Source organism: Anoplophora glabripennis, unplaced genomic scaffold (assembly GCF_000390285.2).
Source record: "Anoplophora glabripennis isolate ALB-LARVAE unplaced genomic scaffold, Agla_2.0 scaffold282, whole genome shotgun sequence".
Taxonomy (NCBI): Eukaryota; Metazoa; Arthropoda; class Insecta; order Coleoptera; family Cerambycidae; genus Anoplophora; species Anoplophora glabripennis.
Window position 1 is genome coordinate 39,549 of NW_019417443.1, and position 22,575 is coordinate 62,123.

At 34.7% G+C, this 22,575-nt stretch overlaps 2 protein-coding genes across 7 annotated transcripts in view; one reads left to right on the top strand and one right to left on the bottom strand.

Moving 5' to 3' along the window:
• Window positions 1-741: 741 nt before the first annotated feature.
• LOC108907130 (serine/threonine-protein kinase pakA-like) lies at window positions 742-10,587 on the top strand. Of its 4 annotated transcripts, none has more exons than XM_018710669.1 (15): window positions 742-973; window positions 1,028-1,161; window positions 1,212-1,368; window positions 1,422-1,681; window positions 1,732-1,816; window positions 1,873-1,942; window positions 2,314-2,428; window positions 2,483-2,827; window positions 2,882-2,982; window positions 3,093-3,128; window positions 5,616-5,747; window positions 5,827-6,099; window positions 6,228-6,266; window positions 6,321-6,383; window positions 10,214-10,587. In XM_018710669.1, the coding sequence occupies exons 1-15, from the start codon at window positions 910-912 to the stop codon at window positions 10,233-10,235; spliced, it is 1,896 nt and encodes a 631-aa protein (XP_018566185.1). In that variant the 5' UTR covers window positions 742-909; the 3' UTR covers window positions 10,236-10,587. The 4 variants fall into 4 exon arrangements, with proteins under 4 accessions (XP_018566185.1, XP_018566186.1, XP_018566187.1 ...); XM_018710670.1 differs by having other exon boundaries at window positions 2,317-2,428; XM_018710671.1 differs by having other exon boundaries at window positions 2,323-2,428.
• Window positions 10,588-16,987: 6,400 nt separating this feature from the next.
• The window catches only part of LOC108907127 (broad-complex core protein), a 47,738-nt gene continuing 42,150 nt past the window's right edge, over window positions 16,988-22,575 (bottom strand). Inside the window, exons 7-8 of one of the 3 annotated variants that reach the window (XM_018710665.1) lie at window positions 19,249-19,515; window positions 19,021-19,089 (exon numbers count right to left, since the gene is read on the bottom strand). In XM_018710665.1, coding sequence (XP_018566181.1) covers window positions 19,295-19,515 — 221 coding nt within the window. In that variant the 3' untranslated portion in view covers window positions 19,021-19,089; window positions 19,249-19,294. Of the gene's footprint in view, window positions 19,090-19,191; window positions 19,516-22,575 lie in introns of those variants that run through there. The other 2 variants (XM_018710659.1, XM_018710664.2) reach the window with 2 other exon arrangements.

The window sequence follows — 22,575 nt, forward strand, 5'->3', positions numbered from 1 at the left end:
TGATAAATAAAGTAAAAACTTACCTGGGCATAACCCCGGCACAGGTACCTGTAACAAAGATGCCGACGGCCTCTATGCTTAAGCCGGGGATTAGGTCGGTGGTTAAGAGGAAAGAAAGGGATTCTTTCCAGGTAGCCTTAATAAAGGCAGGTAGATCTAGCTCGTTGCAATGCACTTCACTTCACAATAACACGTCCGCTCAGTTCGGCCGCTCACTCGAGAATGATGAAATGCACAGATCAATATGTAACAGCATTGTGGCGACATCTATATCAAATATCATAAACCGTCTTACATCTGCACTTAATGCCTGTACAATCTTTGTTCTATATTATTGGTTTTATAAGCTTTGCTGTCAGATATATCGAAGTGAGAACTGACTCCTGCCTAGAAAATGTGTCGTTTGTATCGTTAGGTTCCAGAGGGCATTGCGATCGACTTCTTCAGATGTGACAAATTAAGCATTTATCAGTGGTATTTATTATACACATTACTTTTATTACCGTACTATAATAGTTTAAGAAACAAATTGTCCCTTTGTGAGGCATGTTTTCTTTGATCTGAAGACGTTGACCATACTGCCTCCTGGCGGGGGATGGTCTAACTTCTTCAACTGTGGACGATATCAAAAACGACAGAAATTTGTCTTGCATATCTATGTTCTATATGGTCAAGGGTAGAAAAAACAAAGAGATAAATGATAGATTTCTTTAATTTTCTTTTCATTTGTTGTGACAGTAATGTCGGTTTCGGTTATCGTCATTTGGTATATGCTGGATTGCTATCCCAATACAAAGTAGAAAACATGCACGTAGAGTGAAAATTGTGATTGACAGGAAGTGCCTGTGTCAATATTATTCATTTTGTACAACTATTTATGTTATACATACGTTATAAATATATTTTATTATGGTAGCAAAAGGAGATAAAAGTCGTTCTGCATCCCCCCGTTTGAACTTTCGACTGGAACTAGGTTAGTAGGTTCCTTAAAAAGACATGGAGTGTCAACTAAACAATGTTGTTGCAGATAACAGAGCTTTGAAAGCGAAAAACAGTACCTTGACTCAAGCTATTACGAAGCTTCAAAAGGACAATGCCGAGTTGGTCAAACAGTTAACCCTCCTTCAAAAGGAGAGCTTTGAAACCAATTCGAAATATAATGTAAGTTTAGTTGTAGAAAGCGATTCATATGTTTATATCATGTGTTTTAGAATTTAAAAAATGTTATCTCCATCATTGATTCTACGACGAAAACGTGCCTTCCCAAAATTAATGAAGTTGTAGAGACTTTTACAGGAATAATACAGCTGTGTTCTGTTGCCGCTAATATAAGTAATTTCACTGCGATTACTAGTACTGTGAATAGAGGTAAGCATTTACCGTTTGATAGTACCTGTGCCTTATTATTTTAACTTATACAGATGCGAGAACTCAAGCCGTCAAGCCACAGATTGTAAACGGTCATATCTTGCACAATCCTACTATAACATTATCTAGGTTATCAAACAACAACCACTCGGAAACACCTCCAGGATCCAGCCGATCTTCTAACAACATGGCCGGACCAAGTACCAGTAATAGTTCTTTAGGAAGCGACGAAAATATAAATAGATTCTCACATAGGAACCAGGACCCTGGTAGCGATAGTGATAGCGATGAAGACGTTCCGCATGGTAACAAGGTAGGTATGGTAAGAATGTTGTATGTTTTTTAAGGAATGTAACTTTGTAGGATCAGAATTCTTCGTTTGTATGCAACGCAACAAGGCTTTCGTGTAGGAAAACGTCTGACATAGACATGCTGGCGCATCAAGAAGGTATGATTTTGTCGTTTCGGTGTTTTTTGTCCTCGTAATTGGACGGCGTTTTACAGATTTCAGTAACAGTGACGAGGAAAATGAAGAACCCGTCGAGGAGGAAGAGGAGAGCGATGGATGCGAAAGGTAGGACATGTTTTTCATAAATTTCTTATTTATTTATTCCCTACACGCTTAAACTCGTTTAAATTTGTGGTAAACTGTATAAAATGTGCTCATGAAAAAAAAAAAGAAACATCACACTGACAAATAAAAAAATGTGTTTGGACTGAATTATGTTTTGATCCTAACATCAAGACAATTCTCTAGAAAGCGTTTTTTTATATTTCAAACTGACTAATAGTCGTTAATTGGACAAACATTTGAATTATTGTCACCCTGTCAGGCAAAAGCCGCTCGGGAATTTGCTCTTTTTGCATTAAATACAGCTTATTTTTACGGTAATATATTATAAAAAAAAGAGGAACCACCACTGTGGATTAACTATAGACTTTAAGCGGCCACAGGCTGACGACCATACACGAAATGGAAGAAGAGGAGGAACAACAGATGCTCAACTCTGTGTCGCCGAGATCCAGGCAACGAAGGTTCGTCCAAGGCAGACTTCAAGAGGTACATCCGTTTGTCGTATAAAAAAACATTTCGACAGCATTCACAATATTCTAGGTGAGGATCTATCTGAACCAGCTGCCCAACACGTACATCGAGCAGTTCCGAGGTTCGGGCAACATCAGCATTTCCGTTTCACCGCCCGAACGCCGGTCATCCTTCAAACACAGGCCGTCCTCGCTCGTGAACGAGGTGGATGAGTCGGTCAGGGATAACGGACGACTGTATCTGGATGAAGTGAACTGTTCGAGGATGTCGCAGGGCGAGACGAGTTTTAACGACAGCTCGAGGCAGAATCAGGGCAAGGCCAAGCTGAACGTGACGTTGAACAACTCTTTGGGAATGAAGTCCCCCGATTACTACAACAGAAATACGAATTTGTGTAGTAGTTTGTCGGAGCAGGTGATGTTTGTTATTTTATATGCGAAATTTTGCTTTACGGCTGTAAATTTTTAGTTCTCTGGTAATATATCGACGATTCATGGTCTGGAAACGCCGTCGACGTCGGCGGTTATTCATAGCGATACCAACTCTATGCAGACGCAGACTTTACAAGAGTAAGGCACTTTTCCTTTACGATTTTCAGTTTGTGAAATTTTTTTTAGTTGAAAGCTTGCACAATTTTTTAGCTTCCACAGAAATGAACCGTTTATCTCTTTTATTGCAGATTGGACACGCTCCACATTCAACTGCAGCATAAAACGTAACTAATCTCGTTTTCATATTAATTACATTCTTCGAACTCGTTTTTACATTATTTTCGATACTTTTCTCGGGTTTTTCATAAATCTCTGAATTAGATGAATAAAAATTAGTTAAAGCATCATGGGACTGATTTTTGAGAAAAATCGGGCTGGAAATTCCATTTCTTGATATAATTATTCATGTAAGAGATCCAGAGCGTTTTCCCGGTTTGAATGGGTTTGTGACGGCGAAATTTTATTTTATATGCAAACCTTCTTTATTTTTATAGAGATTTTTGATTCTCATGTATTTTTTTAATAGAACTATCCGTCACGAAAACGTGTTGTCATATCACATCAGGCGAATTGATGTGGTTCGCACAGATTCACGAACTAAACACGGTGCTTCAGAAAATTTGGAATGTATACTATTTATTAAAAACTTGACATGATTTTAAAAATTGTTTCAAAAACATCGATTCATGAATATTTTTATTTATTTTTATATACTTTTAAAAAACTACAGAAATATTTATTATAAAATGCCTAGCGACACCAATATTAGTTAATTTGTAATAAAGAAAAATACAGGGTGTTAATGAACTTATGTCAAAAATTTAAAGGGGGTGAAAGAGGAGCAAAAATTGAGTTAATGATGTTGCAATCTTATATCGGAAGCTTAAGCTAATTAAAAATGTATTGAATCCTGTTTTGGAACTACTGAAATACATGTATTTTATCGCGGCGAGTGCTTACAAAAAATTCTGTAACACTTTTTATGAGTTTCTTATGGAGCCGGATTGTATTCGAAAGTCAGTTTGTAATATATTGTTGTAGTGATTGCTGTGCTGTTTTTCGAGAGTAACACCCTGTATACATTTTTTTTTAAAATCTTAAAATTTGTTTAATTTTCTACATTCATCCACACTGAAAAAAAAAACAACATAAAGTCATACAAAAGCAATTTGTATTCATGAAATTATTTCACTTTCTGCCACTGTCAGTTTCAAATAATTAGTTTAAAAGAGTTATGACAGGCAACACTGGTAAATGTGCACATACAACCGAGTTCGAGAGATGCCCAGTAACGGCGTAGACAAAAGTTCATTCGAGGGCTTAATTGTTTTAAAAATTAATTTGAGGTGAGTATTCTACGGCAAATGTACCCTAAAAAAAGTGACCCCACTTAAGGTAGAGGGGAGAAAAGCGTACTTTAGGGCCATGTGTCATCCTCCTTATACAAAAACCAAGCCATACCAGATCATTTTTGGATGGTAAAAATTGAAGAAACCATATTAGCGATTTTTTTTTAGAAAAAATTGGAGTATGCCACTGGATTAAGCGCCCCTTAAAATGGGCCTATACCAAATTTCATGAAAAAATATTACATAATAATACTGTGGCAAAATTAAAAATCACATTATTATGAATTTTTTTCATCTGACGAAGCAAACCATGGAATAAATCGTCAAAAATAAATGACAATAACTGTTTTTATTCATAACAATATTCAACAAAATTATTGAAATTATTGAAGAAAAGAAGAAATATTAATTAAATTCTTGTTACCTCCACCAATGCGCCGTTTATTTCAAGGCACTTATACCTTGTTCCTATGTTCATGATTACTTTTCTCAGTCATTTTAGGGTAACATTTGCACATGCTTCAGTTATTCTAGCACGTAATTCTTCTACTGTGGTCTTGACTTACACACTTTTTGCTTAAGGATGCCCCAAAGGAAAAAGTCGAGTGGCATCAAGTCAGGTGATTTTGGCGGCCATTCAATAAGAAGACGTTTTATTTCATGGCTTGCTTCGTCAGACAAAAAAATTCATAATGTGATTTTTAATTTTGCCACAGAATTATTAATATGCATTAAGTTTTTTATGAAATTTTGTACAGGCCCATTTTAAGGGGCGATTAATTCATTGGCATAGTTAGGTTTTTTCTAAAACAATCGCTAATATGGTTTCTTCCATTTTGACCCTCCAAAAATGATCTGGTAGTCCTTGGTTTTTGTATAAAAAGGATGACACTTGGTTCTTAAGTACGCTTTTTGCCCCTTTACAATAAAAAAAAAGTTGGTTAAAATCGTCCTGTAAATAAAAATTTTATGAAGGTGTTCCGGTTTCAAATGGGTATACCTAAAAACTGAAAGAAAAAGAGAAATAAACCCTCTATAAAAAAACTACTCTACTATAAATAAAATATAAAATTTTCAACTGTAATAAATAAAAACTTTCGATGTTTTCAAAATTTTTTACTAAGAAATATGACCAGCAAATTTAGTGTGTAACAAAACTTCGTACCTTGTAGATAGGGAAAATAATCACAAAAATATTATTCGGCTTTACAAAAAACATAAAAAAATGCAGCGCACAGACGTTAATTTTTCTCAAAAATCGGACCTGTCACATCTTTACTACTTTTTGTACGTCTCTCCGGAAAATAGGAAAAACTCCTTGAAAGTGTCGAAATTGGTCCACTCTGTACAATATTTCTGCAGGTCTACGCCCATAACGCCCAGAATGAGCGACAGCATCATGGCTAACAGCTCTAGGGCGTACGACAGCCCCAATCGATCGAAGAGCGACAGCCTGTTCTTCAGATCGAACATTACGAAAAGGAAGGTTGCGAAGTTAGTAAACTTTCAAGATTTTATATGAAATCTCCTTAGTTCTTGGAGATTTTCAAGCGTTGCAACTTTTTCTTTACAGTAAAGAGAAGCGCAAAGTGGCTCAGGTCCTCCTGAACCGCCTCAGTCTGGAGAAGAGGCTCTCAAACAGTCCCGCGAAGGTGATCGAGGGTATGGTTGATGTACCGTTGATTCGGAAGTCCTCTGAAATGAGGAAGTCTCTCAAAAATGACGCCGATTCCAATGGTAAAAATGTTAGCGGTACGCATTCGGAAGAGGAGAACGTCAAAAAGCAAACCACTACCAAGGGGAAGGGCAAGCGGAAGAAGAGGGATTCCCCTATTCCGAAAGCTGGGTGAGTCTCGAAACAAAATAGAAATGTTCGTTTTTTTTTTTAATTTTTACTCGCAGCTTAATTAAAAAGTTCAAAAATGCTTCATTAAATTGAATCTCATTTTTTTTTACTCGAATTTTATCTTTCAGCGACCAAGCCAAGCCAAAGACGAAAAGTTCTCCTCCAAAGTAAGTCTGACCTGTGATTTTTTTTCCTTGATGTTTACCGTTTATATTCCTTAGGGCTTCTACTAGGCCGAAAAGGGCGGCTCGGCCTAAAACCTTGAAGGAACCCAATTTAACCAAGTAGGTGTTTTATTTTTCGGTTAACGTTTCCGCCCTAGTGAATAAATCAATTTTGCCGCTAAATTTCGGTAGACCACTATAATTTATTTGACTCGGTGCTGTGTTTAAAAAAGGATGTTTTTTGAACTAACTTCTTTATTTTTCTGGTCGTTTTAATTTTGCTATGAATATACAGGGTGTTGGAAGTTTTACTTCCTCAATTTTAACAGACCATAAAATACATTAAAATAAACAAAGAACCTGCTAAATTAAAATCCATTCAAAATTTGTTTAAATAATTGCAAAAAAATTTAAAATTAATTAAATGTTTTATGATGTTTTACTAAAGAACTAGCTCTAGTATCGTTTAGATGGCGCTAGTGCTGCTACATACACCTTATTGCTGCCGTAAGTAGCACAAATAACAAATTACTCTTAAAGTTTTACTGCTTAGCCAAAACTTGGAACGTGATGCTTGTTTGTGTGTTTTTTTTTAATTAAATACCAGTGCATTACCACCAAAAGTTGAGAAATAAAACGGATTTCTAACATGAGTCTACCAATTTCAATTTCGGAAACAAAAATTTTAAACCAGACTAAATTTTCCAAAGGTTTTTTATCCAATATTTTTTTTAATCCAAATCCGATCCCAGAATTCCTGTGTGGGTTAAGTTTCAGGGATATCCTAACCTAAAACTGTAAAAAACACGTTTGAGGTTATGTTGCATCACAAGTTAATTTGAACCTTGAAAGTACTACTCGTTCCCTTCAAAGTCCATCGAATTCCCGAAAGATCTATAGAAGAGAACTAGAGCCTTGTTGCTATTCGGAACGTCTTCATCGCTATCGCTATCGCTACCAGAGTCCTGGTTCCTTTGTGAGAATCTATTTATATTTTCGTCGCTTCCTGAAGAACTATTACTGGTACTCGGTCCGGTCGTGTCATTAGAAGATCGGCTGGATCCTGGAGGTGTTTCCGAGGGGTTGTCGTTTGATAACCTAGATAATGTTATAGTAGGATTGTGCAAGATATGACCGTTTACAATCTGCGGCTTGACGGCTCGAGTTCTCGCATATGTAGTAGATAAAACAATAAGACACAGGTACCATCAAACGGTAAATGCTTACCTTTATTCACAGTACTAGTAATCGCAGTAAAATTGCTCATATTAGCGGCTCAGAACACAGCTGTATTATTCCTGTAAAAGTCACTACAACTTTGTTAATTTTGGGAAGGCACGTTTTCGTCGTAAAATCGATGATAGAGATAACATTTTTTAAATTCTAAAACAGATATGATATAAACTAATACGAATCGTTTTCTACTAATAAAACTTACATTATATTTCGAATTGGTTTCAAAGCTCTCCCTTTGAAGGAGGGTTAACTGTTTGACCAACTCGGCATTGTCCTTTTGGAGCTTCGTAACAGCTTGAGTCAAGGTACTGTTTTTCGCTTTCAAAGCTCTGTTATCATCAACAACATTGGTTTAGTTGACGGTCCACGTCTTTTTAACGAACCTACTAACCTAGATCCAGTCGAAAGTTCAAACGGGGGGATTAGGCTATTGACCATGTACTTTAGATAGGAACTACAACATAAATTTTAATGTTTGATATGTTCAATCGACCCTAAAAAATGATATAACCGCGGAGTGCTACCTTTTGAAGAGGTGTGTTTTTGAGAATGAAGTAAAAAGGTGGTATTTTCAGTTTTTTGAGTTTTACTCGAAAACTATGAATTTTTTCTAAATAATTGTCATCAGAAAAGTTGTAGCAAATTGAATTTCCAATCGAAATGAGACCTTTTGAAGTCAAAAAAAAATTTTTATTACAACAAAAATATGTCCAAAAAACGAGTAAAAAAACCTGAAAAAATGCGTTTTATTTTTCTTTTTGGTTTTTGGCCCACAACTTTTTTCTGAGAGGAGTTAGGTATTGCTTGACAGAAAAAAAAGTTAATGTGTTTTCTTTTAAAATAAGCCCTTATATACTAATAGAATCCGAGATACATTGGATCCAAGTTGGCTACTTTTTGGATTTTTGGCCAATTTTTGCCCTTTTTTGACGATTTTCGTCTTATAACTTTTTTCTGAGTTAACTTAGGTATATGTAATGCCATATTCGAATGAAAGCTGGTTTCAAGACCTTTAAAATGGTGCCTGCTAGAAGTTTGTACAATTAAAATTAACCGAGGTATGTCAATTTAACCAACGATACTTTTTTCTTTTTATAAAATTTTTATTATTTTGCCTAATAAATTTATTTTTGTGAATGTGAAAGTTATAAGTTTCTAGGTGATTGGATATTATTATTTATTTATTTAAACAACAGTTAATCATATATATCTTATAAATTTTCAGTTTCATTTAGTATATTTTTCAATATTAATATCAGTTTCGTCGTCATCATTTTCATCAATGTCCTCTTCAGAAAAATCAGGCTCGTAAGCATTCTCACAATTTATCAATACATTTACAGGCTATTTTTTCAAGTAAATTTTCAGGTGCAGGAGATTTATTATTAAAAATGGGAACTAGCCCATTTATGGAATTTTTCCAACCCCAATCAAGAGGATTTAAAGTACAACCATTCCACTGTTGCATCTGAAAATATACTCTGAACTCATGATGTTTGAGAGCATCAGTTGTTGAAGGCAATCGAGATAAAGTAAATTTTGCACTTGATGAATACTTTTGAAATAATCTATATCGATAAGTTTTTAGGCTGTCAATTTTTTAACTATACATTATAGTTACAATGCATTCGGATGCAGCAGTGCTATCCTCAACACTAGCATTTTCAAGTAAAAATACATCGAGGTAATTTTTTAATTTTGAAAAATTCTTATTTACACAATTGAAACATTTTTTTGTAATTATAATTTTTTAATTAAAAGTACAAAAATAATTAAAAGAATTCAAAATTTTACAAGATAAATATGATTAATTGTTGTTTAAATAAATAAATAATAATATTCAATCACCTAGAAACTTATTTTAACTTTCACATTCACAAAAATAAATTTATTAGACAAAATAATACCGAAAGTAATAAAAATTTTATAAAAAGAAAAAAGTTGGTTAAATTGACATATCTCGGATGATTTTAATTGTACAAACTTCTAGCAGGCACCATTTTAAAGGTCTTGAACCAGCTTTCATTTGAATATGGCATTTCATATACCTAAATTAACTCAGAAATAAGTTATAAGACGAAAATCGTTAAAAAAGGGCAAAAATTGTCAAAAAATCCAAAAGTAGCCAACTTTGATCCAATATATCTCGGTTTCTATTAGTCGTAGGTACTTCTATAAAGGCTTATTTTAAAGGAAAAAACATTAACTTTTTTTTCTGTGAAGCAATGCCTATACCTAACTCCTCTCAGAAAAAAGTTGTGGGCCAAAAACCAAAAAGGAAAAGAAAACGTATTTTTTCGTTTTTTTTTACTCGTTTTTTGGGCATATTTTAGTTAAAAATAATTTTTTTGACCTTAAAAGGTCTCATTTCGATTGGAAATTCAATTTGCTACAACTTTTCTGATGACAATTATTTAGAAAAAATTCATAGTTTTCGAGTAAAACTCAAAAAACTGAAAATACCACCTTTTTACTTCATTCTCAAAAACACACCCCTTTAAAAGGTAGCACTCCGCGGTTTTATCATTTTTTAGGGTCAATCGAACATATCAAACAATAAAATTTCTGTTACGTTGTAGTTCCTTTGTATCCTCTTTTTTTTGACATAGTCAATAGCTTAGATTCAGAATGACTTATCTCCTTTTGCTACCATAAACTAGAGATAACATTTAATAATCGACTAGGATTTGCAACATTGTTTTTCGTTTTTACAGGAAACTGAGAAGAAGTAAATGATCCAAAGATGTTAAGGACTGCTTCGGAGGCTTTTACGAAATAAGTTTAGTTACTTAAGTTGTAAATCGAAATGGAATGTGAATTCCACTTTGTTACGGAGCTGCATTTTTAGAGTATTTATCAAGCATAGTTTAAAATATTTGGTTTCTTTTCACACATTGCAGCTTGAATTTTTGACTAGGAAGCTGTCGCAGGAGTTAAGATATGTTTTAAAAACAGTTATTTGCTTGGGTTTTATTGCGATTCGGTATTTTCCATAAGGTTGTAGGCATATATTTTGTACCGTTTGAACTCAACTGTAAATTTAATATGGAATCTGTTTGACAAATAAATAAGTTTTTAAAAATTGGAACTTGTGTATTATTTAATTAAACTTGAGTTGAAAACAAAAACTAAAATTGTCGATATGAATGGAACACATTCGAAAGTTACGTAAACGTAAGTATTCTTTAATTCTTATTTTGGAAAATTTAAATAGAAATGTAAGTTTTTATAGTTTTTTAAACACTATAAAGATGCACAGGTATTTAAAAATAGGTAAAAGCGTAAAACCAAGAGGTTTTGTAAGTTACCGTCAGCACCTAAATGCAACTGGCAGCGCCATCTACTGTTCTGGAGTAGAACTATTTATTTAAGCTCAGGAAACTCTTAATAGATGGCGTTCTGTTTGTAATGTATTTATGGAATAAATTTAAAATTACTAATAACGAATTTACTTAGTAGTTTCATTAACCTTAGACCTCAACAAATCTCAATTAAATTTGATAAGCTACTTTATCAGATAAGTCAAAATAAGGGCTGACATTTGCCCACAAATTTTGACGTCTAGGGGGACATTGCGGTCGCTGACCACAGATTGAGAATTAGGACAGCAAATGAGCCACAAACTTTTTACATCAAATATTGATTGTGCAAATTGACACTTTTTAAATAAAAATATAAACGGTTATATTTATATATTTGTCTATATGACATATATTATGCATTACTTTCTTAAATTTATGATAAATACTTACATAGTTGTATTAGACTAACCTGACAAATGAATGGCTACAAAATTCGCTATCTTCTGTTTCCAATTAATTGATGCGTTATCTGTATTTACGAGAGTTAAATCAGGGTGTATTATGCAGTAATTGTGTATTTAAATAGTTATTCTATTTAAAAACTGTCAATCAGGGTCAAATTTACTACTACTGTTTAGATGTCAGAAGGTATCAAACCAGGTAAAATAAGTAATTTCGAATATAATTATTTTTAAGACGGATCTATTGCAGTTTGTCATATTTCGCTAATTTTATTCCTCTAATTTAAAATTAAATAATTCCACTAAATGATAAAAACGAAAATATAATAATTGAAAACCATAAAACTAGATTTGACAGAGGATAAAGAAGCAAATTTATTTATAAATATATGCATGTATATTATACTAGAAGGTGTACACTGTTTTGTTAAGAACAGATCTTATTTCAATATAGATGTCGTTTCTGTACACAATGCTAAAAAACTGTAGAAGGCCGCTAGATGGCGCTGTAATATTTTCTTAAAATTCATATTGACATTTCTCTTGTTAGTTTTCCCCCATGGTAATATCAAAAGTTGTTGGCTACACTGACGTACATTTTGAATCAAACTAAGTTTGTCGTTTGTTTTGTATGCTTATAAACTTTAGTATATTTTTTAATTTAGGCTTGTAATTTGTGACTCCAACTCCAAGTGTGATGGAAAGTTTGTTTTTTATTTTTCGAATTTCTTTACAACACCAAATAATACTTACCATGTATGCTTAAAAGTAATGTTATTGCAGTAAATAAGAATTTGGTTTTTGTGGTAGCCAAATACATATAAACACCAGTCTTTTGTCAGAGAATATCTTGTTTTGGCAGGAAAAATTATTACACATAGAATCTATTAATTCATTAAGGTATAATAAACGAAACAATGTCAATTAAAAAAAAAACATGGAGGTATATTTTTATTAATAATCTATATTGAAACTGAAATAATATATCTAACTACTAATACGACGAATTTTATGTGCAAGCCTTTTATTTAAAAAAATCTACACCTACTTGTTGTTGCATGTCGTTAAATTGCAACGTTCTAGAGAAAAGTGAATTCCAAATACTCGGCTGTTCTTTACTGATGATTGTAGTAAAAAAATTGATATCTATTGGCCTTAAGAACGGTGCATTTTATATCATGCAGTAAGCATCTTAAAAAACATCTGCAATTTGTCAAAATCTCTATCAACAACAAGAATATGACAAAAAAACAAAGTTTTGGATAAAAAATAAGTTCATGCTCATATTCGGTTACTACAGATAGCTCTTGATGTTAAATTTCATTGAAATAATTTTCGAAAGTGATACATTTATTTTAGAAATGAAATATTTCTTTAATAAGGCTTTAAGAATGTAAAATTGTACCATGATAACTTGATACATATTAGTTTGATGCTAGAAGTATGACCGATTCACTTCCGTATAATTCTCAATCTAAATTAACGTTCTGTATTATAAAACTTGTCAGACAGTTTTCTCATCTTGAAAACTAAAGGATTCTGTAAAAATGATGTGTAATGCTCACAAATATTTCAGTTTTGAATGTACATTTATGGTATAGTCCAATTTTTTTACAGATTTTAGATAATCTCTGTTGGTTTTTGATGCTACTATTGATAAAGATATATATTATACCTACCAAAAGTACCTCTTTGGGGTGGTTTTTATAGAAATGTCCTTGTTCGTATATTAATGCGCCTCCAAGAAATTACAGAACTTTATGAGAAATTGTATATGATTTAAAAAATGTATGTTTGATTTTTTTAATTTTTTCAATATTTCAACAATTTTTCTCTACATTTTTTTAATTCAAATTTGTTTAACTGTGACTATCATATGCAGGAAAAGGGGAGGGGGGACTTAAGAGGAAGACAAAGTTTCTGTTTAATGATTTTATTACACCAACAATCATATCATATATTCATAAGTTTTAAATAACAAAACTTACTCTTATTCATAAAATTTAAATAAAAAATAATAGAATCCTAAAATAACATGGAAGCATTTTTATGGATTGTAGCGGCTAAAATAAAAAAAATCCCACAAGCATAATATGAAAATATTTTATTTACAGGAAGATTAAAAAAGTACCCATATAACCAATTGCGTATAAAAAAAGAAAATGAAAAATATACACTGTCTCTGTGCTCCGCATTCTATTATCTGGCCCTTTCGGCCCTTGGATATGCCCAGCAATCTCTTACAATTTTTTTACCGCGAATGTAAACTATAAAAAATATATTTCCTTTCAAAATAATGGAATCGTACAAAAAATTGCAAAAGACCTCCGTTCGAAAGCAACGGGAAATTTCTACAATCGCCCCATTTTTGAGCCGGAACAATTTGTCAACATCTCTCGATCCTTACGCGTAATAGAATGCGGGAAAAATATGATATTAAGCATATGATCTAAAGCTAACGTCTCAAATGTTTCTTATAGCCTAAATACGATACAATATAAGTACATCTGTGGAATTTTTGTCTGAGTATTGAGGTAATACAGTATAATTTATGTAATAAACAGTATGTGTTGTACTGGTTCAAGGCATCTTGTTGCTCGAGACGATTTCGCAACCTGAACAACTCCCACATCCCCTGATGACCCTCCCGGTCCTACCGGCACCACCCTAGATTTATTTCCGGAAAGAACCGGGGAGGTACCGCGGGTTGCGAATCGGTTGCCGGCGTGCTTTCGCCATTTTTATTGAGGGAACGGAACATCAAACAAATTCAACCGGGGGCAGTGCAGATTTATTTCTAACCACTTTTAAGTAAAACCAGCCCGCCCTCAGACCGTCCGACCCTTGCAAATGTGAGCCAGCGCCGTTCCAATCCAAGCCCAGAAGTGTTTGATTGATACTGCTATAGAGGAGTTCCCTGAGGTTTGGTTCTAGGCCCAGTCCATCTTCGAAATTGCTATAAGTGACTTGGGTACGAGCAGTAAGGTTTCCGTGCTCAGGTGGCGGGTCGGGGTGGGGGCGGGCTGGTTTTTCCAAGATTTAATTGTACATTATAACACCACATACACTATATTCTAGTTCACGCCAATTTCGATCAGTAACAAAATCTACTGTTAATTTTTTCTCTTGTACAGACCAAATATCCTTTTTTTTTTAGAAAGATAAACTTTAAATATGTATATAATTTTTTTTATAAAATATCTAAATTGCTACCTTTAGGTACAAATTTTAATACTGTTAAATTTCTCATATATATAATTTTCATCATCGCACTATTACAAATAATTTGTTGGCATGAATATAGATATGCAATTCTTTTTTTCTAACAAATAATATTGATTAAAACTTACACCTAGTCACTACATGTATATAACAAAAAATTATGTACAATGGCGGCAGCGACCGGCCCAGTAATCTCGATCGTTCCGATGCTAGATTAGGAGAGAGAAAAACACACATTTCTACCGCCATTTATATTGAAAAGTGAAGGGTTAAAGTTTCTACAAGAGGTGGGAACGGAGGGAGATTACTGAGCTTGCGCTTACCACCATCAACAACCAGACACTTTGATGTCGATGATTATTAAAATTTTCAATGGCACGTTTAAAAAAATATTTTTGAATCTTTTAGAAACTAATTTTTTACTGAAACGTCTTTGGTTGGACCGTATCACAAAAACTAAACAAATAAATAATTTTAACCTAATCAGACAATTTTTTTAGTAGTCACAGCACTAAATATACAGTCAAAATGTATGCTAACGGTTGCCAAAAGGTCAAAACCGTGCCCTCAGATCAAAAGAAATTACTTAAGAACTCCGGACCGACTCGGTTTCCCACGGGCGCCAAAATTAAACCTAAACATCACAGAAAACACAAATTTTGTCAACGAATAACAATAAATAAATCTTACAACTACCAAAAAATAAAATTTTAACAAGAAAAATAAATCACAAAACACCGGGCGCCCTCTTTTTAAAAAATATCCTCAGACGCCCGACACACAGGCGTCCGTGAGAAACCCAACCGGCCCGGATCTAGCATACAAACTAACCAATCTAATTTTACAATTACAATTACATAATAAAACAAATGCATAAAGATTGGCACATGATTATTTACAAAATTGAACCCTGGAGAGATATGTAAATGTGAATTTTCAAAACTTCACAGCGAAACCCGCCTAGCTGTTTTTGTAACCTAGCCAAGTTTAAATCATCGCAACATAAATACATACATAACATCTAAAGTTCATTTTTTCCGTAGGCTCTCTACACCTACAAATAATTCTTTTCAATAAAAAAATCACATGAGCAAATTCTCTCGATATATTTATCACATTTAATACGAGACATTAAGATTAGCAAGGCTCTGGTCCTTGCTCCCACCGAGCCGCCCCGCAAAACTGTCCCTCGGTTGATATGTCGGTGGCACCTCGAGGATCCTTACTGGGGCCGTTAGGTTTGGTTAAAAACTGAAACTCTTACTGCTTCCAAGCGATTTAATGTTCACATCGTAGCCGTATTCCATTACTACTATTTAATTTATGCTAATTTTCTTTAAATAGGGCCATTTTCAAAAAATATTAATCGGGTTCGTTAAAAATTGTACTTATGGGCGAAAGTTTGTAGAACCAAATTTCATTTGCAGTTCATAACAACAAAGTCAAAGCGATTAAATAACATATGCAGGCTGGTCCAGATTTTAATAGACAAACTTCGGGAAAGTACTAATCAACAAAATTTAACATCACTTTGTTCTATAAACATAGGCGCAGAAAGCCACAGTTTATGAGATACAGGGCGTTGAAATTATCAAGAATAAAACATTTTATTTTAAATATCTGGAAAACTGCTTCATCAAATTTATCCAAATTTGGTACATATTTTTTTTTCGAATATTACTCCTAGTTCTGTACGCACACAGTCCAAATTCAAAAACCAGTGGCGGAGAAACAATGAAATTGTTTCCTTATTTAGAGTAAAACTTCTACGCTACTGAATTAATTGGTAATATGAATACATTTTATAATGGTCTGAAACATTCCGGATGAAAAAACATTCTTTTATTTTTGTCGAAAAGTGAATGATTTACGAGTTATGAGACATATTATCCAAGTAAATAAAGCGTTGAAATGGGGAAAAATAAAACGAATTTGGGTGGTCGTAAACCATTCACTTTTCGATAAAAATAAAAGAATGTTTTTTCATCCGGAATGTTTCAGACCATTATAAAATGTATTCATATTACCAATTAATTCAGTGGCGTAGAAGTTTTACTTTAAATAAGAAAACGACATCCTTGTTTCTCTGCCACTGGTCTTTGAATTTGGACTATGTGCATACAAAACTAGGGGAAATATTTGAAAAAAAAAATGTGTACCAAATTTGGATAAATTTGATAAAGCCGTTTTCCAGACATTTAAAAAAATTGTTTTATTTTTGTTAATTTCAACGCCCTGTATCTCATAAACGGTGGCTTTCTACGCCTATGTTGATAGAGCAAAGTGATGTTAATTTTTGTTGTTTAGTAGTATCCCGAAGTTTGTCTATTAAAATCTGGACCACCCTGTATATGTACTATTTAAAAATTCCAGATCAAACATATTTAATAAATGTACAGGGCGATCGAAAGTACAAATTCCGAAAACTAGAAAAGTAATATTTTTCAAATAAACAGAATTCCACTGATTGTTTTATAAATATTGTAATTTATAAAATGATTTTTTTTATAAATTTTACCGTCCTTACAAAAAGAATTTTTTTTATCACGATACCTATAAAATTATTAATATACAGTATCTAACGCTCTTGACTTAATCGTGCAAATATTGTTTAAAATGATATTTCTGATGTTGATGTTGGGTTCTATGATCTTGGAAAACGTGGAAGCAAGAAAACTTTGTACAGATTAGGAAAGTTAATAAAGTGTGAGGTAGGTATGTAATAGCATATTTTTTTATATTTAAAGAAATAAAACAATCTTTTGACAGATCATGGACATACTGAGCAAGTAGTGTTGTTAGTACTGCGCTTATTATCTGTGTTTTATCAAAATTAAAACCATTTAAAACTAGTTTGTGGCACAAAATGATTGTAATGTTATTCAAAATTTTTGATAAGAGGAATCAATGTTATTATGCGATAAATATTAATGTAATACAGGGTGAGTCACATATTTGAGGTAGTAAGTGATAGTACGTGATACTAATTTATAAAAAAATATACGTATGTACTATTTTTTATATTTTCCTTATACATTATACTTAGACAATTAGCAACTAATTAGCAAACTTAATCCCTGAGGTCTCTATATATCGATAAAGTATCGTAATCAACTGCCACTTTGGGCAAAGTCCCTATTTCCAAATGTGAAATATAAGCCTGAATTTTCAATACATTTTTATGGAATCAAACAGTGTTTTTCAATATTTCTCTTTAATATCATAACAATTAAGTTTTGATAGATATACTTTTTTTGACATAAATAGCACAAATTGATATATGTCAAACCGCCATTTTGGGGCAAACAAGAATATTGATTGGTCCAAAAAATCCCTAAAATTCCTAGAGATTGATAAATATAGCAATTTATGGCGGTTCTGGAGCAAAATCGCTACTGTCACATTGAAATGTAAATTTGAATATTCAATATTTTTACGCAATTTAATTTATTCATATTTTTAACGTTTTTTTACGTAATAACACAGGATTTTGGCAGACGCAAACTTATTTGTCTCGATTTGTACTTCATGTTTTAATGCGACGTAAAAAACCGAATTTAACATCAAATTGTGACATCAAAAAATAGTTTCTTGGACAAAATTAAAGTTTTTGAAAAAATGCTAATCATTGTTACAGGCGTATGATATGTACTAGATTTAGTTTGAATTTGCCCTTATTTTCAAAGGTAGTACTATCACATACTCTAAGGTCCTTAAATATGGCTCAATTTTTGCAGTTTGATGATGCGACTACTCTTGACAAAATTTGTGAACAGTACGGGACCTTCAGTTTTTCGCAAAATTCGTAGATTGACTTTAGTGATGTGTTTCCGAGTGGTGGTTTGGGATATGTAAGGCTTCGAGGAGACAGTTCTAGGGTCGTCGCGCTCGGGGGGCGTAAGGAAAGCGCGGGCCCCAACGAGACAACAAAGTATTAGATACTAGTACAACAATTGTAGAATGTGATAAATATCCGAGGTGTTAGGGACGGGCCGTATGTCCGTCAGAGAAGAGGGATAAAATCTAACTGAATCACAGTAACACTGGAAATGTCTCGCATTCGGGCAGATCACGATCATAGTAGTAGCAGTAGAACTGAGTGGTGACTGAAGAGACCGAAGAATAAGTGATGGTGGGTGATATGACGATGAAGATATGTCATCGGAGAGGGTAGGTACATGCCTGCCAAGACAAGTAGTAAATATAGGCGTATAAAAACTACGTATGGGCTCTGTGGGGATTTGTACTTTCGGTTCGAGTAGCTTTAGGCCATCAGCGGGGCGGTGGCTCACTGGAGGCGCGGCGGCGGCTGCTGCTGCTGGGTGGGGGAGGCGCTGAGCACGCTCTTGATGGCCGTGGTCTTGAGCAGACGCTTGAGCATACCGCTGGAGCCCCGGTGCTGGAGGCTCTTATGCGTGGTGAGCGAGTTCTTGGTGCGGTAGCGCCGGTGGCAGAACTCGCACACGTACAGCGTGTCGGACTGCTCGTGCTTGTCCTGGAAGTGCCTCTTGAGCGAGTAGTAGCAGCTGAAGGTGCGGCGGCAGTAGGGGCACTCCTGCGGCTCGTTGATGCCCCCGGAGGTGGGTGGCGGCATTCGCACCGGTCCTGCAACAGCAGCACAGGGCTGTGGTGGAGGTGGCGTAGTCGGTGGGGACAACAACTGGGGCGAGCATGCAGGCTGATGGCAGCAAGCGGCACAACTCATAACTACACAGACAGCGGCGGTAGCGGCAAGCGGGGTAAGACGGGGGCAATGGATGGTACCTGGGAGCGTGGTCGTAGGCGGCGTAGGCTGGGGCAGGTGCTCTGGCTAAAAGAACTTTATGTCGATGTCCCCGGGGCGCGACTTGTGGTACGTGTAGATGTGCGTCATGAGCGAGTTCCGGGAGCAGTACACGCGCTCACAGATGACGCACCGGTACTCCTCCTGCCGCTCTGCGTGCTTGTCGGCGATGTGTCGCTTCAGGGACGCTTTTGAGCACAGCACCTTACCGCACAGCTGGCACGTGAACACCTTCTTGGGCGACGCCCCTGCAACAGCAAAACCAAGCTCGCTCTGGTCTAGTCCGCGCGTGTTGCCACCAGCAGACACGTCTTTCTCTCTTTTTTCAATCATCTACTACTTTTTTTTTTTTGAATCATTTACCCGCGCCATCTTACTGACCGCACACTCGCGATCTGCCCACGCGAACTCAGTATTACTGCTCGCAGTTAGGTACAGCACACAGACATCGCACACCGAACCTAGAAACCGACGGCGCGCCCCACTGCCGCCGCCGCTGCCTCTCAGAGCGTCTTTTCTAGGCCGCCACCGAAATGATCTGCGATATATGTCCAGGAACTAGCGACAGAAAATTTTTTAATGCCAAATTGACTTTAAAACCGCTTTCTGGCAAGGTACGCGCGAACCAACATTTGACAGGATGGGATCAATTAAGTAAAAAAGCGACTAAAATAATGGAAGCTGATTTTATTTTTTATGAAACATGGATATCACTCCCAAAAAGGTTTGTCTGAAACATTCGATTTTACTTAAAACGCTGAATTTTCTCGGCGTACCTGCTAAGGTGGCAGATATACTTTGACCTGTTTGTAGAGTGACGGACAAACTTTTTTAGGCATTTTATGATGCCTAATATCGCTAATGAAAAAGAGTGTTCACTAATTCAATGAAATGGGTCAACCAAATCTGTCGCTAGCTTCCGGAACATAATTTAGAGCTCGGGATGCTCGGCTCGTAACAGAGACGCACTCGGTTCACTTTCCCAGTTCATAGCGGTCGAGACTGTTATATGCCAAGTCGCCATCTATATTCAAATAATGTTAACTATTTGTCGAGGACACAAATTAATTGAAATGAAGCAAACAGAAATTATTTCAAATGTGGCTTGATCTAACACCGGAGGCAAAAGTTGTAAGGACATAGGTATTCCAGGAGATGTAATGTTTTATTATGTTTGTGTACAAATTATAAACTCTATGAAATCCAAAGTATGCTTTAATTATAAACTTTGCCGAGAAAGTGTTTTTTCTCTTAAATTTAACGTGTTTACATGTACATGGATATTCAACAAAACATTCTACTCCCATTATCTTTCTTGACCTTCCCTCTAGAAGAAAATGGTAAAGACCAAATTTTTAGGAAGTTTTTTTTTAATGGAAAACTTTGTACGCTTGTCGTTTATTGCATTCCCCTCTTCTTTAATAATTACTTGGAATATATGGCCTTTGTCTTTAATGATTTTATACTAAGATATTTGGTACCATAGTAAATATTTGACATGTATAAATCACTGTAATTTGGAAAAGAAGAGGAATCTAAAAACGATAAATATGGAATATTCCATGAAAGAAAACCAAAACTTTGTTTATATATCTTCACCGGTTCTTTTCTAGACAGTATGATGGGGTGGAATGTTATGTAAATACCCACTGTACATTAGTCACCGATTCTGGTTCCGTTACGAGCCGAGCGTCCTTGAACTCTAATTATAACTAGTTTCCAATCATTCGAAATCCATTGATGATTTCAAAAATGTAATAATCGGGAAGAAAACAGGCGGTGGTAAGAGTTACAGGCGAGAGTGTTTGAATTAGGAGCGCTAGTGAGCTGCCAAAGAAGGTGTTCCACGTGTGGGTACTATGCGTAACCTAGAGAGTAGTAACCATGAAGCGGGGGCTTCCGAAGATGCTTCACCTTTAGAAAAGACTCTGAGTGTGCGGCACGGCATAGGTGGCGTCGGTATCAGTTTCAGTGTCAAGAAAAAGTTTCTGTTCTCTCCTGGTGGCAACACTGCAGTGTTGAGAGGGTATTGGTAAAACAGACATACATATAATGGGGATGTAGGCATTACTATTCAAGCAAAATAAAACCCAAGCTGCTTTTGCAAATGTAAAAATATATTTAAACATAAATAAAGGTTATACAACAGTATATAAAATATGATAAATATTGCATCAAACAACATAAAACATGCTTATAATGCAAAAAACTAATAAGTTACTACACAGGACCAAAAAATTTAAATATTCATTAAAATAAAATCGGGGTTGCCAATCTTTTTCTCCCTTACCGAAAAACACAAAAATAACAAAATCAGTCAAAAATATCATCAGTCTTAAAAAAATACCGCGAAATAAGTATTCTAATTTCAGTCTTCAAAAAACTAAGTCCTGTCTCTCGTACAACAATTTAATAATTTATAAAATACGAAAAATAAGATGCTCAGCACAGATAAAAACTAGGTACTTATCAAAAAAGAAAAAACAACATATATTATAAAGCCTCCAAAATGTATCAGTACAAAACATGTAGCACGTAAAGCAGAGTGATAATCTAAAACAAATTCACATAACAACCAATAAAATATCGACTATCATCAACAAAATTATATAGCACCTAGGGGGGGCGACCTCAGTGAAATTTCAACGACACAACGTCTTAAGAATCTCATACTAGGGCTGCTCAATCGCAAGTTTTTCTTATTTACGTTCTGTTTTTTAATCTTTTAGTTCGAACTAGAGATGTGCCGATAAGTTCAAATACGTACTTTTGTTATGATGTTAATAATACATATTCCAACAAAGTTAACAACGATCAAGGCGGTAAGCACGTGGCTGTAAAACTATTGGTCGAAAGGAATCGAAGATCATCCGTTCCAACCAATAGTTTTGCGGCCTATCACGCTTGTATCATGCTTTATCATTGTTTACTTCGTTGGAATATGTAAAGCGAACGATATTTGTATATTAATAATTCCTTTGGCACTATGATTCCGAATCACGATCAAATAATGGCTAATCGCCTGATCAAATTTTTAAAATTGCACTGCAGTTCTAGTTCTAAATCGTGATCAGGAAATGACAGCTAAAAGAAGTCGTTAATAATGTATAATTGCAGTACAATATGCACTATCAGCACTGTGATGCGTTGCCAGATAATATGAATTATTTATACTTATTTGTTCTGAATTTTCCACAAAAGAAATGAATCCGAAGATATTTTCGGCAACAGCTTAGAAATTAAATACAAAAGCTTGGTAGTTTTATAACGAGCGTTCAAATAAAAACGTGGTCGAAGTTGGCTCTGAC

Excerpts from the sequence above, each read along its gene's own strand:
- LOC108907130 (XM_018710669.1), top strand. The coding sequence starts at position 910 with ATGGTAGCAAAAGGAGATAAAAGTCGTTCTGCATCCCCCCGTTTGAAC. Across the intron at positions 974-1,027 it reads GAACTTTCGACTGGAACTAG|ATAACAGAGCTTTGAAAGCG; the intron begins GTTAGTAGGTTC and ends ATGTTGTTGCAG. Across the intron at positions 2,983-3,092 it reads CAGACGCAGACTTTACAAGA|ATTGGACACGCTCCACATTC; the intron begins GTAAGGCACTTT and ends CTTTTATTGCAG.